We start from the raw sequence: 19,880 nt of genomic DNA, 5'->3' as shown, positions 1-19,880 counted from the left end.
CCATTACATTAATTTTAAAACTTGTCTTAAATAGATTGATATTATAAATACAACACATCAAGAAATACATTTAAATGTATTATTAGATTAAGCTACCTTAAAGTCTGTGATGGACTTAAAATGAGCTCCACCTTTACCAGCTGCAACATTAGGCAAGGCAAAGCAGCTTTATTTGAATAAAACATTTCATACGCTGGGTCATTTAAATCGCTTTCAAGCATAATAAAAAATATAAGATTTACAGTAAAAAATACAGTTCCATTAAACTAAATCTACATTATTCTAAAATAGAGTATTATTGCTAATATAGTATTGTTTTTTGAGTAGTATTTGTTCTTGTATTTTGGTAGGATTTTAAATGATGGCATTTTATTTATATATTTGTAACAGTCGTTTTACACTGTAGTATTGCTACTCCTTAAGTTAAATATCTGAGTACATTTTCCACCCCTGCTAGGAATAAATTCTGTAAATGATGATAAGATGACCAGAAAGAAATGAACACGACAAAATGAACAGTCTGATCCAATGTTTATTTGTGCGCATACATGTTAGAATGAATTAGACTGAAGGCACAATACTTGGTTTTAACTACTGGATGTGGATGTGGATGTGTTTCATGTCTAAATATGAAAACTCCAAAGATATTTAAATAGCTATGGCATTATGTCTACATGTATGCAAGCTGGAGCTGAAAAATATAGCTGAAAGTAAACATTTGTAAAAACAATTATTAGCATTGCATGTAAACAAGCTACTCCAGTCTTTAGGTGACTTCATATACATATATATATATATATATATATATATATATATATATATTGATAAGAGCAGCAGTTGGCACATTGGGTCATCAATTGGTGAAAAAATTTAAAGGCAATTAATAAAGTTAGAAATTCAAAACGTAATCTGCAATAAAATCTATAGCACTCCCTGGAATGAGATGGAAGGCACTATTAATGGCACTTCTCAAACTGTCTATGAAATCAAAGGAAATATACCTCAAAATACAAACAGGATGAATTTAGAAGATATGAACATCTCAGGAATACCTCAGAAACAGACTGGAATTAAACATCTGGCACCACCGCAGCACATTATTAAAAATCTGTCGTTTCTTAAGTACATAAAACATTCAATCATTCTTAATCTCAAAAGATCTTAAAATGAATCATATAATGCATAGGCACTTTTTATAGCATTGATCTACTTAGTTAGTTGATTAAAAACATCTCGGCAACTTAAAATAACCCTCTTGTCATCAATCACTATTATGTGGAAATGTGCATTGCTACTGAAGTTGTCTACTGTACATGCAACATATTAAAAAAAACTGCATCTATGGATCCCACCAGCTTGATTAATCTGACAATTATAATTGAAGGCATTTAGTTCTTAACGTACCTGATGCCTCTGCAGCAGGTGACATCTGAATATAAATGATTGGTCAGACACTGAATTAAATACTGGTTTTGAAAGTCTTGTAAAAAAAAAAGTCTAAATAGTTTCTTTTAAAGAGGGCTTTAAATGTTTGTATCTGTTATAATCTCTCATTTCAAGTAAAACGTTTTAGTCTACAGTTTTCTAAATCACATTTTGTTGGGTTGGCAATTGGTTTCTCTTTGATTAAGTACATACAGCGTTAGCATAAGTGAACTCAAAGCGCTGTAGTTGTTTGTGCTGACAGCTTTCCCATTGCTCAAGTCAATCAGATATAAATGCCTGCCCATGTTCCTTTCCCTGAGATTTGAAGGAACTGCCCCCCTCTGGAATTTTAAGGAATAAAACTAAGTGTAAGCACTGACTCTGCAGTCTGGAGCTTTCTTCATGCAGAAAATGCTTACGCTTTTAGTCGCTTTGTCATAAATAAATCCAAGAACATACCAATCCCTTTCTTTCTCTCTGAAAATCACTAAGAGGTAGATATTAGAACCTAAAAGCAGGGTTTAAGGAGATTGGTTTGGGACTTGGCCTGGTTAATAATATGAATGGCCTGTTGTAACACTCCTGCTTGTTGTGTAGCACCGGTGGGGGTCCATCTTAGTCCGTCTTCCAAACATTGTTCAGGACCTTCACGACTTCCTCGTAAATAATAAAGACTATGGCCACGTCCATGCACACCCGACCCAGCCGGGGAACAGTACCTTTGTAGAACCTGAAGGGCACACAAGGACAGAGTGAATATCGTACTTTAGGGCATTCAAAAATGCATCTAAAATGTTTTAAATACATTTACTACTACACTTACAAAAATGCATTATCGCCCTTCTAGAAAAAATGCTTCCCCAATAATAATAATAATAATAATATCTTTATCATTTAGTGATTTCAGTGTTGGAAAAGCCCAAAAATAGTTCTATGTCTTAAAAATGTGTTTTTTTATGTGCATTCTTTTTTCGAAAATGTGTTAATAGGGACCATGATAAATTACTATTATTTTGTAACCTTGAGATAGAGCTAGGCAGTAGCTGACATGTTGATAATTAAAATGATTGCTGAATAATTGAGGTGAAAAGAGTGTGAATCCTTTAAAGATATGATGTCTTACCCTCCATAAAAGACAACTTATACAAAATATGCAAAGTCTTTCTATTGCCAGTCATTCTCTATAAATATAAAATCAACTCTCCCTATAAACTTACGCCTTTGGTCCCTCGTGCTTCATGATCTTGACGGCACAGTCCAGTGTGCTTTTGTACTTTTTTGCTTCGAGACCCTGATAAATAAGAGTTGTACATGTTAGTCAATCTGCTCAGGGTTTAATGAATTTATGTTTTTCTTTGGAGGAGACCATGATAATCAACCAACCTGCATTCTGGTCTTAATGACATCCAGCGGAGTGTTTCCAAACACACTCACAGCACCAGCCACAGCTCCAAACATACCAGTTATCAGAGGGTTAATGGCCTTGTCGGGGTCATCACCTTCGTGTTTCACAAAAACAAACGGAAAAAAAACGGAAATGTTTGGGCTGTTTATAACAAAACAAAGCGGATATAAAAGAAGTGGAAGTTATTCAATATCACACACCTTTGTACCAGTTCCTCAGGGAAGTCATGACATAGAAGCGGATGGCCTGGTTGGAGCCTTGCTTCAACACGGTGGCTGTGAGGCCTTGGTAAGTCCCCTTGAGACCTGCAGATAGAAACATCAGCATCATCAGAACTTCATCAAAAGCAGGGCTAATGAGGCAGAGAAAGAAATGTAACCTCAATAACAGGTGTGATGACTCAAATACAGAAGTAGAATTTTTTGCAGGGCGATATCATTATGAGATTGAACAGCAGGTGGCACTAAAGATGAAGAAACCTTCAATACCTTCAACTCGGATAATCTCCCTCACTCCGTGGTAAAATCCCTTGTACTTTGGGTTTGCTGATGACTGATCATGGATGAATTTGACCTTAAATGACATCATAACAATGATAAATATATTTGTCAAGCCAAAGTGTAAAATAATCAAAACAGAAACTTTACAGTGCAGCACTTAAATAGGAAGAATGGTTCTGCAAGGTTGATGGATTCAGTGCTGTGTTAAAAACTGCTAATGCTGCCCCCAGTGGCTAAATAATGAATTAATACAGGATTAATTATGTATTTTCATTTATTTATTTTGTACCTTTACTGTCTCCATAGGACAGACTACGACCACTGCCTCAGCCACTCCGGCCCCGAGGCCGCAGAGTAAACCTTGTGTGCTGCTGAGTTTCCCATTTTCGTCGCGCATCTTATTACTGATGAATTCAAACACTCCAAACCTGCGGCCAAAGGAAAAACATATGAGTTACTTTTCTACGTGGCTTGCAGTGGCCTTGCTAAACAGTCATTTAACATTTAACAGTCATTTAACAGTCATTTTGTTTGGACAAATCAGGCAATCTGAGTCACCTGTAGTTTTATAGCTCAAATAATGAATTGATTATTGAGAGAATAATCTGCAGAATAATAATTGACTTAAAAATGTATAAAAACATTGGTGGTACATAATAAAACCAGTAGATACAAATAATTATTTATTTGCAATTAACAATGATCATTATTATGTTTGATGGATCCGTTCAAATGAATAGCCCTTTTTAAAATTGCCCAAAGATATTCACTTCACAATGATATGAAACAGAGAAAAACAGCAAATCCTCACATCTGAGAAGCTGGTGGAACCAATATGTGTTATGGAGGTTTATTGGAATGAAGCTGTTGTACATTAATGTGTGTGTGTGTGTGTGTGTGTGTGTGTGTGTGTGTGTGTGTGTGTGTGTGTGTGTGTGTGTGTGTGTGTGTGTGTGTGTGTGTGTGTGTGTGTGTGTGTGTGTGTGTGTAGCATTACTATACTTGTGGGGACCTACATCTGTCATGTGTGGGGACTCACCTCCCTTATGGGGACAAATTGGAGGTCCCCATGAGGGGAATCATTAATTTTAGGGTGAAGACTTGGTTAGGGTTAGGTTTAGGATTATGGTAAGGGTAAGGTTAAGGGTTAGGGTTAGGGTTAGGCATGTGTTGGTTATGGTTAAGGTTAGGATAAGTCTCCAGGAAATGCATATAAGTCAATGTAATGTCCCCTGAAGTGATGTATACATGGTGTGTGTGTGTGTGTGTGTGTGTGTGTAAGTGTATGTGTATGTGTATGTGTGTGTGTGTGTGTGTGTGTGTGTGTGTGTGTGTGTGTGTGTGTGTGCAGAAGGTACCTGACAGCTGCTTTAGGTATAGAGCCGTACAGCAGAGAGCTTAGACCTCTGTACAGACCCCTCACCCCATGACCGTTCACTGTCTGCTTCACACAGTCAGCTGTAGGAGAGGAGGAAAAAGAGAGCAGCCTACTAAACAATCATTTCTTGCACCATTTTCATAAATGTAAACCCTACTGCCAAGAACAGCTATCTCTTGATCAGCAGCTGCTTTGTTTGGAGTATCTCACTGTAACAGTAAAGTAGTTTAAAGACAAGCATATTGAGTTTCTGGGTTCTGGTTGGTTGCAGCCTGGAACAACAGTCCTTCATACTGAGTTATTACAGACAAACATTGTCTATGCCAAAGTTCACAAGCTCTCCTCTAACAGATAACAAACACTAACTTACTACGCAAATACACATCTGTGTTGTAGTTTGCTCTAAAATCTGCAACAACAAGATGTCTTAACTTCATCAAAAGAACACTGAGAACTTGTTGGACCGGTTATTTTAATGCAGATTGTTTGGTTTAGTGGAATATATTGTACCATGTACAGAAAAGGCCACTTTATTAGGTATACCTGTAAAATGTAATGCAGTCTTTTTATTAACTACTGTATATTTGTGTTATGAAGGTTTACAGGTGCAAGTAATAGTGCCCACAGAGTGAGATAGCATTATTATCACATGTGATTATAGCAATTCATTGAAAATGAAAGGCTAATTTCAGACGGTGGAAAATAACTCACAGATGCCTCTGTATTTGGGAGGATTGGCCTTCTCGTCGAGCTGAAGCTGTGTTTTAACATACTCCGTGGGGAAGGTGATGCAGATCTCTATGCCTCCTGCTATCCCACCTGAAATAACAGTAAAACACAACTTTAAGCATGACTCATTTTAACAGGAGATTTGAAAAACATTAACAGTTTTTATGTCAACACCACACAAGTGCATTTCAGCAATACAGCAATCACCTTGACTATATAATGAAGATATTGAAAATAAAACGTTATGCGTTAACACTCAAATACTTTTTCGTTTCACAGACCACAGGTTTGGTTTTAACAGCCCATAACAATCCCACCGTTTAACATTTAAGGTACTTCCACACAATTTGTCATGATCTATAATGATAATAATGAAATTAATGTATTTATACACTACTTTATAAACACTAAGATGCAAAACAACATGCTTCACAATGAACTAAAAGTTACAAATAAAAACAGATGCACCAAATTAGTAGAACTTATAGAAATAAATAATTGTAAAAATAATGAATGGTAAATAAAATTACTAATAAAGGCAAGACAAGTTTGTGGGATTTTTTTTTAAATAAAAGTTGTTAGCTGGGTAAACATTAGTAATTATCAAAGGTAGTCTATGGATGTTTCATGCATGTGAGCCTTGAACCGTTACACTCGTACAGTATGAAGCAGCTCCACCTTAAATGCTGGCTGTCACCACACATCTGCCGTTCAGCAGCTAACATGCAGCCTGCAGCTGATTGGCTCAGCTGATCTCAGAGCACGCCTCCTACAGACACTTCCCCCTGGCCTGACTCCAACCATGGGGGTGTGTACTGTGTAGCCTTCAGAGCACACACTGTTAACCCCTCACACAGAGCAGCCGCCTGATAGTGGTCTGATTCCTCCTAAAAGCTTAGGAGTGACACGTTTCCATGAAGTTAAATGAAGGAAAGATATCCTACTACTCTTCTATTCAAATGGCTCACAAAGACCTTAAAGTAACTATTACATTTTTTTTTAAAACATCATTTTGCAGAAGAGAGGTAGAGAAACTGAAGGCTAAATCAGAAATAAAACCCTTACTGTTTAGTAAAGTAGATGGCACATGATTGACTTTTAAACAAGCTTGAAATCCTCCTCACATATTTAAAAAGGACCCTTTGTTGATGCTTTACCATGCATTAGTTCTCCCAAAATGTCATGCAGCGAGAAACAAAACACTACTTGTGCAATCACAAGATTACAGTTTTCCTCTAAAGCATGAAGTGTATTTTGGCTACAGACTCAGTTAAGCATTCCTTTGGTTAGAGATGTTTGGCTTTAGAGCTGAAGTTGTACCTACACATTACACCAGAAAAAAGTGCACAACATCACCATCTACAAACAGCTTGCATGTTGTACCTGCATTTTGTCCCAGTATTCAAGCTGGAAAAAGATATGGAACCAGTTTATCGAGTCGGAGGTGTACAGATAGTTAAACAGGTACATTAAAAGTCAGTGCAGGCAGATGTCCACATACTACTTCTACTTTAAAATACTGGCAACACTTGCACTAAGTATCCTTTAGTTTTCTAGTCAGGACTCAATTTACCTATTCAACATTCAAGACAGAACTCATGACTACTGTGTAATACATGCCATTTGATGTGCTGATAATGAGGCTAGAGTGGTGTATGATTATAGTTATCACAGGATAGGAAGTCATGCTAATTGTCATGGATTAGATAAGGTTTGTGTGAAAGTTACTCATAATTCAACTGAAGGAATACTTCAACATGTTAGGACATTTAGTTTTTCCCCATACTCACGTTTTTTCCTTTATTATGAAGCTACACACTCGAGTTGATTTGCTTATCTTAGCATAAAGAATCATGTTTATGTGTCTGACAAATATAAAATAAAACATACAAATGTCAATTTTGTTTAAGCCACAGTTTACACAGTGTTAAAAAAAGATGCCGTCTGTTTAAGTGGGGATTAGTGCTTTTGTAAAGCCTTGGCATGTGAGCTAATTATTCTCTTGTGACTTGCTGATTTGGGCCTATTCATCCCTGATTTTGGGCTGGCATTACATTTATGCTTAGACAGTGGTTCAATAAGTACTCAGATCTCTGTTACAAGGGAAAGGTCTGCATAACACATCTTTACTCAAGTAAAATTGCAAAGTATCCCCATACAAATATTTTTTTAATAACCAAAAGTAAAGGTAATCATTATGGAGAAAGGTCCATTTTCAAATAGTTACTGCATTGTAATGATAGATGCATAGAGTATGTGTTCGTCACTCTAATGGTGTAGCTGGTTTAAGTTAAGCTTATTAAATTACTTTATATACTATAGTTTATGATGGTTAGTGCTTAATACATGAAGTTGAAATTACAATATGGCCTCTGATATGTAGTTGTATTACAAAGAATCAGAAGATAAGATAAGTACAATTACCTCAATATAGTACCGTACTTGAATATATGCACATTCCACAACTGACTGATAATACACATCACCATAGGCGGCTTATGATGTTATCTAACAAAGAAAACTTGACAGCAGCTTTTTGGGCGGCGGACGTGGCCATGTCTTGACCTTTCACGCCTCTCTGCTGAAGCCCCTGGGCACAGCGTGTGACAGGCATGTTGTAACCAGGTGAATGTGTGCAGCGACTGACAGAGAAATGTGCTTTGTCATCGTGGGTCATGAATCTGAACATGTGGACCCAGAGGCCTCTGAGCACACAGTAAAAGGCCAGTAGTTCAACAGAAAACAGCCACCACTGCTGACAGTCAGGTACAGTTACATGAGCAAACAAATGCTCTTTAGAACTTATAGGTTGATGGATTCAGCAGGAGTGTGTCTGTCAGCTTCTTTACAACCTATTGATGTTGCAATGACATCAATAATGATTGCCCTGTAGTACACTAACGTTTGTATGTCACTGATTGACTAGACAGGCAGGCAATCGGAGTTCATTGTGTGGACCCCAGGAATAGCAGCTAATACCTTGGTAGTGACTAATCAAAAACATGAATTAAAAGTTAGGTTTCTTTCAACATGATGACATTTAAAGGTCCTAGGACATTGAGAACTGTCAAACCTCCAGCCATTAAGACCAGTAACAACAAGTAATGCTGATGTGTCCACTCCAGAGGCTGATGTATCTGCAAAGTTTAACCATGACTCTAGTGGTGCAATATTAATCATAAAAATGTACTTTTTGTTGTTTTTCACCTAACGTTTCTGCCTTTAATGCACAATGCACCTGTTATTTGCATTTAAAATAAGTGCAATAGTAGTAAACATAGCTCCAGCAGAGCCTCTGATCAGATCTGCACACACACGTTCAGTGCGAAAACTTGTAAACAACTCCGGAGCTCAGGAGTGCCTGAGGAGAAACTTTCTTACCTGCCATGATAGCCTTCCCGGGGTGCGTTAGTTTGGCTTTCCCCGCCGGAGCTGCAGCAGCCAGGCACCGGGGTCTGTAGAACGGGCTCACAAATCTAGGTTGTCCGGACATTATGACTGCGATACCCCGGCCTAACTTTTATATTTGGGTGTCAAATGCGGACTTAATCGGTGGCTTCAAACCCGCTCGGCAGCCTTCAAGCCCTCATGCAGTCCGGGAGCTGTGTGCAGGAGTCCCGTTGCAAATATTGACCATTGGACTTTTGGTGCAGATCTAGAGTTGATAATCTCTGTGTACTTTCAACAGTGAAGTTCCCTCCGTGGCCCTGAGATGTTGATAGCGTCGAGTCAGTGTTCACTCAGGGCGGGGCACGAAAAGACACTGTCCCCCATGAAACGGAGGAACGCCATGTTTGTCACAAACATTTAAGGAGGACCGGAGAGATTCACTGCGAAGAGCCGGAGGCTGCGCTTTGTCCCGGGCACAATGGCCCTGTAGACGGCGCTGTTTCTCACATTATCCCTGTACAGAAACCAATAGCTGAATATAAGGACGTCATTCACGTTGTCTGTGCACTAGCAATCCACTTATAGCCTTTTCTGTCATGTTTTTATCTTCAAACAGTTGGACAATGTTGGTGTTCAGATTGGTAATACAACATTAAAATCCTCTTGTAAATAAAGATGTATAGATTAAGCTACAGTTTATAAAAGGTCAACCAAACAAAATTCACCCTAACTAGCTGTGGCATTGAAACTATGAACACATGAACTCATGAATAATTATAGTCCTGTAATATTTATGATTCTGAGTGTCTTTCTGTTGGTATTTAGGGTTATTATGATGCTTACATCTTTGTACTTTAGTTAAGTGAATTATTTGAGTACTACTTACATCGCTCAGTATTAATAAATCAAAGGTTAACAAAATGATGAAGTTTTTGTATTTTCTTAAGTATTTCCCTGGTCTTCCACTAAGAACTGTACTCAACTAGGGATAATGTATTTTTACTGCACTACACCTCAGTGTGGAACACATTGTACTTTTTACTCTACAACATTTCAATAATAATAACTGCATTGCACAATTCATATTAACACAAAATATAAATCAACCAAGGAATTATGATTGGGAAGTATAGATAAAGCTACCCAGCAGTAGGCCTGAATAAGGTAATTACAATTATCCCCTCCCTTATAAGCAGCAAAAAGAAAAGTGGCGACAAAAAAAATGCATCCATGGTTATAAGCAAGTAATAAAATATACATAGTACTAAAACTGGCTACGCATTACAAGTTCTCTCTTTTTGCACACTTAGGCCTAAAGTATATCATGGTATTATTTTTCTATGCAGTTCTTTCACTTGCCAGTTTGTTTTACAGTTCATTTCTACTTTTACCAACAATTATCTATTTTATTCTTATTTCACCACTTTATTTGTAATAAATGTAATTGGATTTGTTCTCTTACAAAAACGTTTATGATTATATTATATTTCATAAGCGTAAAGAGTTCCAGCCTCCTATGGTCAGCCACAAGGTCAAAGAGCCCTGCGGTCTGTCCCAATGACCCAGGGATTCATGACAATACATAAATATAGTGGTTCATTTAAAAATAAGCAGAGGTGGGAGAAGTACTCAGATCTTGTACTTACAGTAAGCAAAAGTAGAAGAACCAGAGTGTAGGAATACTCTGTTACAAGTCCTGCATTCAAAATGTTACTCAAGTAAAAGTAGAACAATTTTAGCATCAACATTGTCCTCATTACTCATTATGCAAATAGGCCCATTTCAGAATGATATATTATATGTTTTGATTATAATTATTGATGCATTAATGTGTTATCAAAGCTGGTAAAGGTGCAGCTAGTTGTAATGACTGTGTATACTGCAGGAGAGCTTGTGAAATTGAATACAGGTATAAGGTGTTGGTCTTATTTAAGTATTGTCTATATTTAACATTATTAATCCAAATCTGCAAAGTAACTAAAGGTATTATTTATTGTATCGAAAATGTACACCATTAACCTCATGAATCGTAGTGGGGGTAGAAGTACAAAGTAGCACACATGTGAAATACTCAATTAAAGTACAAGTCCCTCAAAATTGAAGTTAAGTATAGTAATTGAATACATCTACTAATTAAATACATTTTCTAATTTCAATACACAAACACATTCAATATTTATTTTGTACAATCAGGTGAACCTGCTCGGATGATGCAGTGCGCTGTGGGATTAACTCTTGCTTCGACATTGACTCTTTGATCGCTCTTCTCTCTCTCTCTCTCTCTCTCTCTCTCGCTCTCTCTCTCTCTCTGGTACTGCGCATGCGCTATATGTCTCCTTCATTATGCCCTGTCCCCAGTTTTAGACATTGCTAAACTAAGCTAGCTGTCAATCCACTCAGCAGCATCACACCAGGGAACTCTGCAAACCCCCCTTCCAAACACACAACCAACGGTAAGGAGACAAAAAAAGAGTACAAATTAATATTAAACATTGGGTTCAGCTGTATAATACCTGTGTAATAATTAACGGTACTAATGGCTGCTGTGATAACGGTTCTCTCCAAGGTTAGTATAGCATGTTAGGCGATTTAGCTAGCGGTGGCTCAGTTATGTAATGATGTTGAGTCTTGCAGTGCACAGTTTAATGCTTGATGTTAGGTTAAACAGTATTATGGTGCAGAGATTCAGGTTTGCATTTTTCAACTTTATTTGCTAGGTTTATGGCTAGCTACTAGACCTGAAGGTAGGTGTGTGTGTGCGTGCGTGTGTGTGTGTGTGTGTGTGTGTGTGTTATGCGGTGCATGCAGACTATAATATAGCCTATTAACTAACTAGCTATAACAATGAAGTGATGCATATCTTTCGTATCCTATAATTGCAAGTACAGTAAGCTAGCTTGTTACTGCAGCTAACATAGTAGTTAGCTAGCTAGCTAGCTAGCTAGCTAGCTAGCTAGCTGTAAAACACCCCCACACCTCTTTCTCAGGCCCATCTGCTGTCCTTTGTCCCGAATCAGAGATGCAGCACCAAGGGGCTTTACATGCAGCAAATAAAGCATTGTTCACATTGGGATTTATTTAAAACAGATGTGCATGCAGTAGAAACATCTCCAAAAGCAGCATCCCCAGGATGAGGGCCCTTTTTACAACCTTGAGATGTGTAGAGAGAGCCTTTTGGTCGGATGCTTCAACAGGATCAAACCAAATACATCTTTAATAAAATAGTTTATAATAAGATGTGTAAAACATTAAAATAGGTATACGATGCAAACAAGAGAGACAAAAGTGACAGTAGTGTGATAAATGATGCACAAATCAGTGTTCAAATAGTTATAACATATAACAAAATGGTTAACTATAATAAAGTATGGGATACTAGTTATAGTAGGAGTTGTATGGTATTCATAATATATTGTATTGTACAGCAGTATGACAGAACAGAATATCACATATAATACCTGCTAGATGAGTTATTTCATGTTATTTTATGTTCATTTGAACTCATATTCCAGGTTAAATGTATATGTCATGGTGCTGGGCTCGTAAGGTGCCCCAGTAGCTCCTTGGTTCAGCCAGATGCAGAGCTCCTCGGTTGTTAGCCTCCCAGCTGCTCTAAAAGAACATTTTGTTCCCTTTTTCTGGAGCAAACCTGTAGACATGGTGACTTAATTAAGTGATGGCTACTGCATTGTGTTGGTATATGAAAAACCCTATTTGTTTTTGTTAACTGCTAACTGCCTTCAGTCAGGATGAGCTTCACTAGTGTTGCACCATCATGGAAGACTCACATGTGACGGAGGATCAGGGCCTTTACGTTAGCACTAAACCAAGAGAAGAAAACCTGCTTCAAACTGCTCTTTTCTTTTTTGTAATGCATTTTTTTTACAGTATCATATTAATAAAACATTTTAAAAAACATTTTAATTGATTTATTATTATTACTTTATGCATTTACTACTTTCCTGTTTACATTAGAGTTCATTCACTTTGCAATGACTGTATACCACAGAAAATATTGTATTTTATATACTTGTGTTTTATCCCTCTATATCAACTTTTGCATTATGTTATGTATTATATATTTTTATTAAGTTAAATATAAGTTATTTTTCCTTTTTATCTGTATGTGTTTGAGCATTGTTGGAGGGAGCCAACACGATTCATTGTTGTTCATATGACAATAAATAAGTTGATAACAATAAATACATTGTAATATATATATATTATATTAAAATGAGTCAGCGACACTAATGACATACTGACTTTCTCTCCTCCAGCACAATGGCTGTCCCTCCTTCATACACAGACCTGGGCAAATCTGCCAAGGATATATTCAGCAAGGGATATGGTGAGTACTATTTTAGCCTAAAGGGTCAATTATTATCCGTGAGGAATTTCTAAAATACAGAGACTGTTCAAACCTGGTGTTTAGTGAGTCTACCTCTTAGACTCCTCTCTGTTGCGCAGATAATATAAATATATTGATGATTATAGCTATGACGATTTAAAGTAGTTCTGTAATGTTTGAACTAGGAGAAGGCCAAAAGGAATACACTTTCTATCACATTATTATATAAACTTAATTGTAAGTGATGTGTGTTTCAAACCAAATCGATCAAATCAAATTCCAAACAGTGGTACATTGCACACATTTAATTATATTTAAATCAATATATATATTCACATGATTTTTTTTTATTTTGCTAAATGTGAAGATGCAGGAGACTGTTAGCTTAGCTTAGCAATAAGACTGGTCACTGGGGGAAAGAGCTTACCAGGCTTTGTCCAAATATTTAAAAACAAATTCCAACCCCTCTTAAACTCGATAATTAACATATCATGCATTCCTGGCATTTTTTAGCACTGACATGTTAAAACGCCACTAGGTTTTATGTGCCTTTATGCTAAGCTAAGGTAAATGCCTCCGTGCTCCAGGTTTATATTATTGAACAAACAGATATGAGTAGTTTTTCCCGGATATACATATTTTCCAAAATGTCCACCTATTTCTTTAAATCTTGTTTATTGGAATTATTTGTTCATTGCATTGCTAACACATAATTCTGTCCTTTACAATCTTCCAGGCTTTGGAGTTGTGAAGCTCGACCTCAAGACCAAATCACAGAGTGGAGTGGTGAGGACACTTTTCTTATATTGCTTTTTTTTTACCAGTTGTCATTTTCTAGTGTCTTTCTGCCCAGTCCATCTCTGTTATAGCCTAATTTACTGTTGGAATAACCAGAAAAAGTTTTGATCTGAGTGTCGTTGTGATAATACTTTGTGAACAGATATTTAAGAAAGAACCCCATAGTTGTCCTCAGAGCCCGGCGGACAGGCAAAGTGTTTTTAAGCTCTGGAAGCTGATACCAATGCAACAAACAGGAAATGGTAGCACATGATAGGTAAACAACTAGTGGAGCACGTCAGCAAGCTCTTTACAGAGTTGGACATCTCAGAAGCTTAATACACTGATCTCCTATTACAACCTTCCTGCTCTCCATTACTTCTGCACTCTCTAACCCTCCTCCAAAATAAAAGCCTCAGCACACCTTCTACCTGAACTCCACCCCCTGCTGTGACCTGTAGCGGGACGCCTCCAGGTATCTGAGCGGTGCTGATGCAGACCTGCTTTGCTAAACTTGTTCTCTAAAGAAACAGGACAGACATGTTTGTACTGTGGCCTGTCTGTCTCTCTACCTGTCTCCCCCTGCCTCCCCTAACCGCTGCTCTGTCTCCATGCTGCTGCCTTCTGTGCCGGACCATAATGTAGATGGTAAGATCGGAGTCAGCGCTGACAGCTGCTATTCATATACCGTTCACCTCCATCATGCCTCAGTGTCTGTCTTCTTTTGTCTTTGTGAGCATCATTCACACAGCACGAATATCAATGTGTTTTTATAACGATTATTTGCTTTTAATGTCCTGTCACTTCGCTCTTAATAACATCTAACTTTTCATTTCTTAAGGGCTTGATTTCCATCGTCAGTCAATTATCTTAATTAATCAATTAACTGTTTGTTCTAGGGATGTCATTAGTCAACCACTGACATTATGTCACTACTTACGAATGTCAGTCTATGGGCTACTGTATCTAATTTAAAACAGTTTAACATGATAGCTGTGTTGTGTTGGCGAAAAAGAAGAAAAATAATCGTTTGAAAAGTTTCAATTCACAATCCATGCTCCATGGAAGCTGCTTTCCTCATACATTATGTACTATACTAATCAATCAGGCAATTTATACAACTCATTCAATTGTAAAAGGTACAACTCTAGTGAAATGCAATCCGGTCAGCTCCTTTTAATCGATACATCCGTTACCATGAAACACACACCTCCTCCTTTTTCCCTCCAGAGTTCTGTCAGATTGTTACAAAAAGATTCAGCTGGTTGAATGGCTCTTAATGCCACCACACGACATCACTGCTACCCTCCGATTGCTACCACCTTTCTGCCCTAAACGCTCTGTTTCCAACGACACACTCACTGAGCACAACCACTCTGCTCCTTTGAGCAACAATCAAATGCATCAGTGTTGATGGAAAATAGATCAGAAATACTAATGGACTTACTTAGGAACATTTCCTAACTGAAAGAGTCGTTATGCTGCCTGTAACGGCTGTTCAAGAGGAGATAAGAGTCAACAGCCAACAACGCTATAACATTCAATAAGTAGCTTTTCATAAATCATGAACCACCGCACCCACAAGAGCTGCTTGAGCATACAGTCATAAATTAGCTCAATAAATATTAGGCTGATGGGTCACAGTATATGAGATAAGCCGTGGAAACACTGACCCATGCACAACCAAACACTTCATCTACATTATGAAAGGAAAGACAACAGCAGCCATATGAAACAAGGTTTAAAATGTTAAATACTACATTATAAGCCAATATGGTCACTTTTTAACACCCTTGTCTATGTTTTCTAACCATACACTCTGCAACATGTTTTTCTGTCCATTACATGTGCTACTGGTGTCCTGCATGGATTCATGTTGAGGCTGTCTGTCAAGTGTATTGTCTAATGTTAACAATGCCTCTGATATGATTTATTTCTGTACAGTTTAATCATAATTACATTTAGTTTCAGTTGTAGTCTACACAGCTTTTACTCTTTTTTCCCCACGCTTGTCTTTAAGGTCTCTTTCTATGTGTTGCTAATGCGTTGGACATTGTCTGATTATCCGAGTGTGATTGACTTGTGTATACTAAAGACTGAATGTCCTCCTTTCAGGAGTTCAACACATCTGGCTCCAGTAACACGGACACAGGGAAGGCTGCAGGGAGCCTGGAGACCAAATACAAGATGAAGGAGCTGGGCCTCACCTTCAACCAGAAGTGGAACACAGACAACACGCTGGCCACCGAGGTCACCGTGGAGGACCAGGTGTGTGCCAACATCAGGGTTCAGATTTGGTTTTGCTAAACGTTAAATTGCATTTCTAACACTGTTATTTTGTTACTTTACCTCCAGCTGACTCAAGGACTGAAGGTCGCCTTGGATACATCTTTTGTACCAAACACAGGGTAAGTGGACATTTGGATGAATCAGTTATAGCATTCCTTTGGGTTTGAGTTGAAACATAATGTAATACAGTGAGTATAAACTTTGGATAAGGCCTGGTAGTACCGTAAAGTCAGAGCACAGTGAGAAAAGATCTAATTATATACACTAAGGTTTCTTTTATTTTGTCAACAATTATCTGTTGTTTTCACACATTTTCAAACCTACATTGAAAGATTAGTTTAACTTGAACCTAATTAAAAAAACGACTCGCAAATATATCGTTTTTGATATTAAAACTGTCTCAGTAATTTAAGAAAAACAGCTACTCCTTGTAGTTTTTATCAAACAAACAGGGCCATAATAGTAATTGTTGGGGACTACTTTCAGGGGCGTATTAATCCCCATTTGGTACTCTAGTCAGTATTTGGGGAGAGGATGGTGTATGTGGGATCATAAACCACAGTGTCTATGGAGAACATGTATTACATATACAATGGATATTAGAGATAAACATTTAACCCTATGATTGCCTGTTTCAGTAAGAAGAGTGGAAAGCTGAAGACGGCCTACAAGCGTGAGTTTGTGAACATGGGCTGTGACGTGGACTTCGAGGGTCCCATCATCCACGCCGCAGCGGTGCTCGGCTACGAGGGCTGGCTGGCCGGCTACCAGATGGCCTTCGACACGGCCAAGTCCAAACTGGCCCAGAACAACTTCGCCCTGGGATACAAGGCCGGAGACTTCCAGCTGCACACCAACGTGTGAGTACTCCAGGAGGCTACACCTCAAATTCATCCTCATCTGTTCTTTAGCTTAGGAGACACACCTTTGCAGAAAGCATTCATGACAAACATTTTTGAAAGACTTATAATAAGTTACGTTGTAGGAAATGTAGGATGAAGTATTTTGGATGCTGCCTCAATTGTGAACAATATATTTTAAGTAGTAATAGTTAGTATTTTTTCTCCCTTTTTTATGGTTAAAACAAATCGATGTCTAACAATTGTAAAAAGGTCAAGGCAACCAAAGACGAGCGGATTTAATCACTATGAAAATAAAGTAAATGATCCTTCACAAAAAGGAAATCAAGAACTTCTTTAAAAAACGAATAATAGTTTGTAGAAATATGTTCCAGCTCCTTCTAGTAGATGAGTGCAATATCAGTGCTCATTTAAAATTCTGCACCACTGTATGACATATGATGGCCAAGATTACAAACTCTAACATTCCAGATGAGTTAGAGGTCTGCAGGATTACACTCTGAACAAATGTCACTATCCGTCTCTGGATCTCGTCTCTCAGTAACGACGGGACGGAGTTCGGCGGCTCCATCTTCCAGAAGGTGAACGACGACCTGGAGACAGCGGTCACTCTGGCCTGGACCGCCGGCAGCAACAACACTCGCTTCGGCATCGCCGCCAAATACAAGCTGGACAAAGACGCCTCTCTGTCTGTGAGTGCTGGGTCACAGCTCTGTTGTGAAAGATAAATGATCCCAAACAAATGTGCTGTTCTGTTTCATGACTCATCATGTTTCACCCCGCAGGCCAAAGTCAACAATGCCAGTCTGATCGGAGTGGGCTACACCCAGAGCCTTCGGCCAGGTAACACACTTCAATATTTACCTAAAATATCTGAGATCATCTCCTGAGATAAGAGAAGGGTTGACCCTGTAGCTTTGTAGGGCTGTCTCTATATTTCATGATATATTTGATTACTTTCCAAACTATTTTACAAGTTATTCTCTTTGCTCTATAAAAAAGGGTCAGAAAGTAGTGTCAAATGTCATCCTAGTTTTCCATGGTGATGTCTTTGAATAGCTCATTTTACACATACTTTGTATTTGATGGAAATACATTTAAATAAATGATTCAAGTACAATGTTCCACTACATTTCAGAGGGTACTAATTAATAGTTCATTAACTTAAATGACTTTCCATATACTGATAAACAATACAATTATTCTCAACAGATACATTATGATATTATTCATTGATATTAAAAGGCTTTATTAATGTTAAAATGTAATTGATATATATTCTTAAGATACCCAGCAGGATGAAAGTAATCAATACATTCACTATCTGATGCATAAAAGTGCTGTACGTATAAATTCATATAAATAATCCAATAATAAAATATAGTAAACTATCATGAAAAGGACTATTCTGCAAGATCAGTACTTCAAATATATGTTGATGCTAATACTTTTGTACTTTTACTTTTAAAAGTGTGGTATTGCTACTTTTACTAAAGTTAAAGATCTGAGTACTTTGACAGTAAAACCCAGTAGGCAAACAGATATTATACTGCATCGTAATTGTTCGTAAAACCATCTTAAAGTCTTACGTTTGTGTGTGTGCAGGTGTGAAGGTCACCCTCTCCGCACTGATCGACGGGAAGAACTTCAACGCCGGCGGACACAAAGTGGGGATGGGCTTCGAGCTGGAGGCATAGAGGGGAGAACAGAGAAGGAAACAAATCCCCGAACCTCAACACTACACACACCCCCCCCCCCCCCCTTCACAGTCCACCACTGTCATGTAGCTTCTCTCTGGGCTCTCCCTCACGCTTCCTCCCCCCCCCCCCGTATCTGACAGTAATAGTGGAGCCTCAGCATCATGCTTAAACACCCTGAGAGGAGCTGTGAGGTTGTTGTTCCTGAAACTGACGGCGTACAGTTTTACGGTCATTGAAGTGACACTATTTATTTCCCTTTAGGTCTCTGGGAGGAGTAACTGTTGGTGTTAATGTTTAGCTTCTGTATTCAGTTGTTTCCTTCCCTCCTGAAAGCATGTAAGAATGAAAAACGTGGATGCAGAGCTGAAAGCTTATTCGCTTGGTCAAAAAAAGGGTGCTGAGTGTCTGTTTATTTTTATTTGAAGCACCTTTGGCTGTGTTGTCTGTGGACTATTATCCATATAAATGTTAAACACATTTCATGAACATATGACTGAAATATTATTGAGAGGTAATGAAGGATATTAAAAACTAAAACAAGGAAAGGTGCTCATGAATTATCTTTCAAATCCTTTGTGACTTTTGGTAGGTGAAATCAATGTAGTGGAATCTTATAGTAGCGTACGTAGTTAGTTTGCATTTCTACAATATTGTTTTCATCTATCTGTCTCAGCCGTTCACAAAGAGGGAGGATATTTTGCATCTGCTGGTAACTACTCGTCTTAACTCCACTTCCAGCTGTTTCCTCATGTTGCTCGAGGACTGCACCCATTGCTGTCAGTGCTCTCTCCTCGAAAACACTCCTCAGATCTGTACATAAAATACAGCTGATTGTCCTCAGCGGGACCGCGGTCAAAACACTGCATAGGATTATTCAAGAGGTTGTCCTAAATGACTTTCCTTCTATCCTTTTTTCTGCAACCAAAATGTGTGTTTTTTTGTTTCCATCTTGTGTTGTCATAAGGCTTACTTTTCTTTGTGACTTAGACATAGTACCTCATTTTTTTCCAATGTCAATTAAAGGAATTCTAATAATGAAAAAACACTATCTGAAAGTTGTTGTAATTATTGCTTCATCA

The 19,880-nt window shown here is 38.0% G+C and overlaps 2 protein-coding genes across 3 annotated transcripts; one reads left to right on the top strand and one right to left on the bottom strand.

Annotated features, from left to right (window-relative positions):
* Window positions 1-514: 514 nt before the first annotated feature.
* slc25a1b (slc25a1 solute carrier family 25 member 1b) lies at window positions 515-9,195 on the bottom strand. The gene is made up of 9 exons (XM_034224123.1): window positions 8,819-9,195; window positions 5,420-5,527; window positions 4,689-4,788; window positions 3,620-3,758; window positions 3,319-3,403; window positions 3,031-3,135; window positions 2,809-2,924; window positions 2,643-2,716; window positions 515-2,155 (listed from the first exon to the last, which is right to left on the bottom strand). Exons 1-9 carry the CDS (start codon window positions 8,928-8,930, stop codon window positions 2,041-2,043), a joined length of 954 nt encoding a protein of 317 aa, XP_034080014.1. The 5' UTR covers window positions 8,931-9,195; the 3' UTR covers window positions 515-2,040.
* A 1,929-nt stretch (window positions 9,196-11,124) lies between these two features.
* zgc:56235 (uncharacterized protein LOC393186 homolog) lies at window positions 11,125-19,849 on the top strand. 2 transcript variants are annotated; one of them, XM_034224121.1, is made up of 10 exons: window positions 11,125-11,280; window positions 13,105-13,175; window positions 13,912-13,961; window positions 14,598-14,600; window positions 16,068-16,220; window positions 16,308-16,360; window positions 16,880-17,101; window positions 17,643-17,793; window positions 17,887-17,944; window positions 18,707-19,849. In XM_034224121.1, the coding sequence occupies exons 2-10, from the start codon at window positions 13,109-13,111 to the stop codon at window positions 18,796-18,798; spliced, it is 849 nt and encodes a 282-aa protein (XP_034080012.1). In that variant the 5' UTR covers window positions 11,125-11,280; window positions 13,105-13,108; the 3' UTR covers window positions 18,799-19,849. The 2 variants fall into 2 exon arrangements, with proteins under 2 accessions (XP_034080012.1, XP_034080013.1); XM_034224122.1 differs by lacking the exon at window positions 14,598-14,600.
* Window positions 19,850-19,880: the final 31 nt, after the last annotated feature.

Source organism: Gymnodraco acuticeps, unplaced genomic scaffold, assembly GCF_902827175.1.
Source record: "Gymnodraco acuticeps unplaced genomic scaffold, fGymAcu1.1, whole genome shotgun sequence".
NCBI lineage: Eukaryota > Metazoa > Chordata > Actinopteri > Perciformes > Bathydraconidae > Gymnodraco > Gymnodraco acuticeps.
Note: the sequence above shows the minus strand (reverse complement) of the source record. Positions and strands in the feature narration are given on the sequence as shown.

Coding starts and splice junctions, on each gene's coding strand:
- slc25a1b (XM_034224123.1), bottom strand. CDS start 8,930: ATGTCCGGACAACCTAGATTTGTGAGCCCGTTCTACAGACCCCGGTGC. Junction 3,759..4,688: donor ATACCTAAAGCAGCTGTCAG/GTACCTTCTGCA, acceptor CTTTGGCCGCAG/GTTTGGAGTGTTTGAATTCA. Junction 3,404..3,619: donor GTCCTATGGAGACAGTAAAG/GTACAAAATAAA, acceptor ATGTCATTTAAG/GTCAAATTCATCCATGATCA.
- zgc:56235 (XM_034224121.1), top strand. CDS start 13,109: ATGGCTGTCCCTCCTTCATACACAGACCTGGGCAAATCTGCCAAGGAT. Junction 17,102..17,642: donor TTCCAGCTGCACACCAACGT/GTGAGTACTCCA, acceptor CTCGTCTCTCAG/TAACGACGGGACGGAGTTCG. Junction 17,794..17,886: donor ACAAAGACGCCTCTCTGTCT/GTGAGTGCTGGG, acceptor TTCACCCCGCAG/GCCAAAGTCAACAATGCCAG.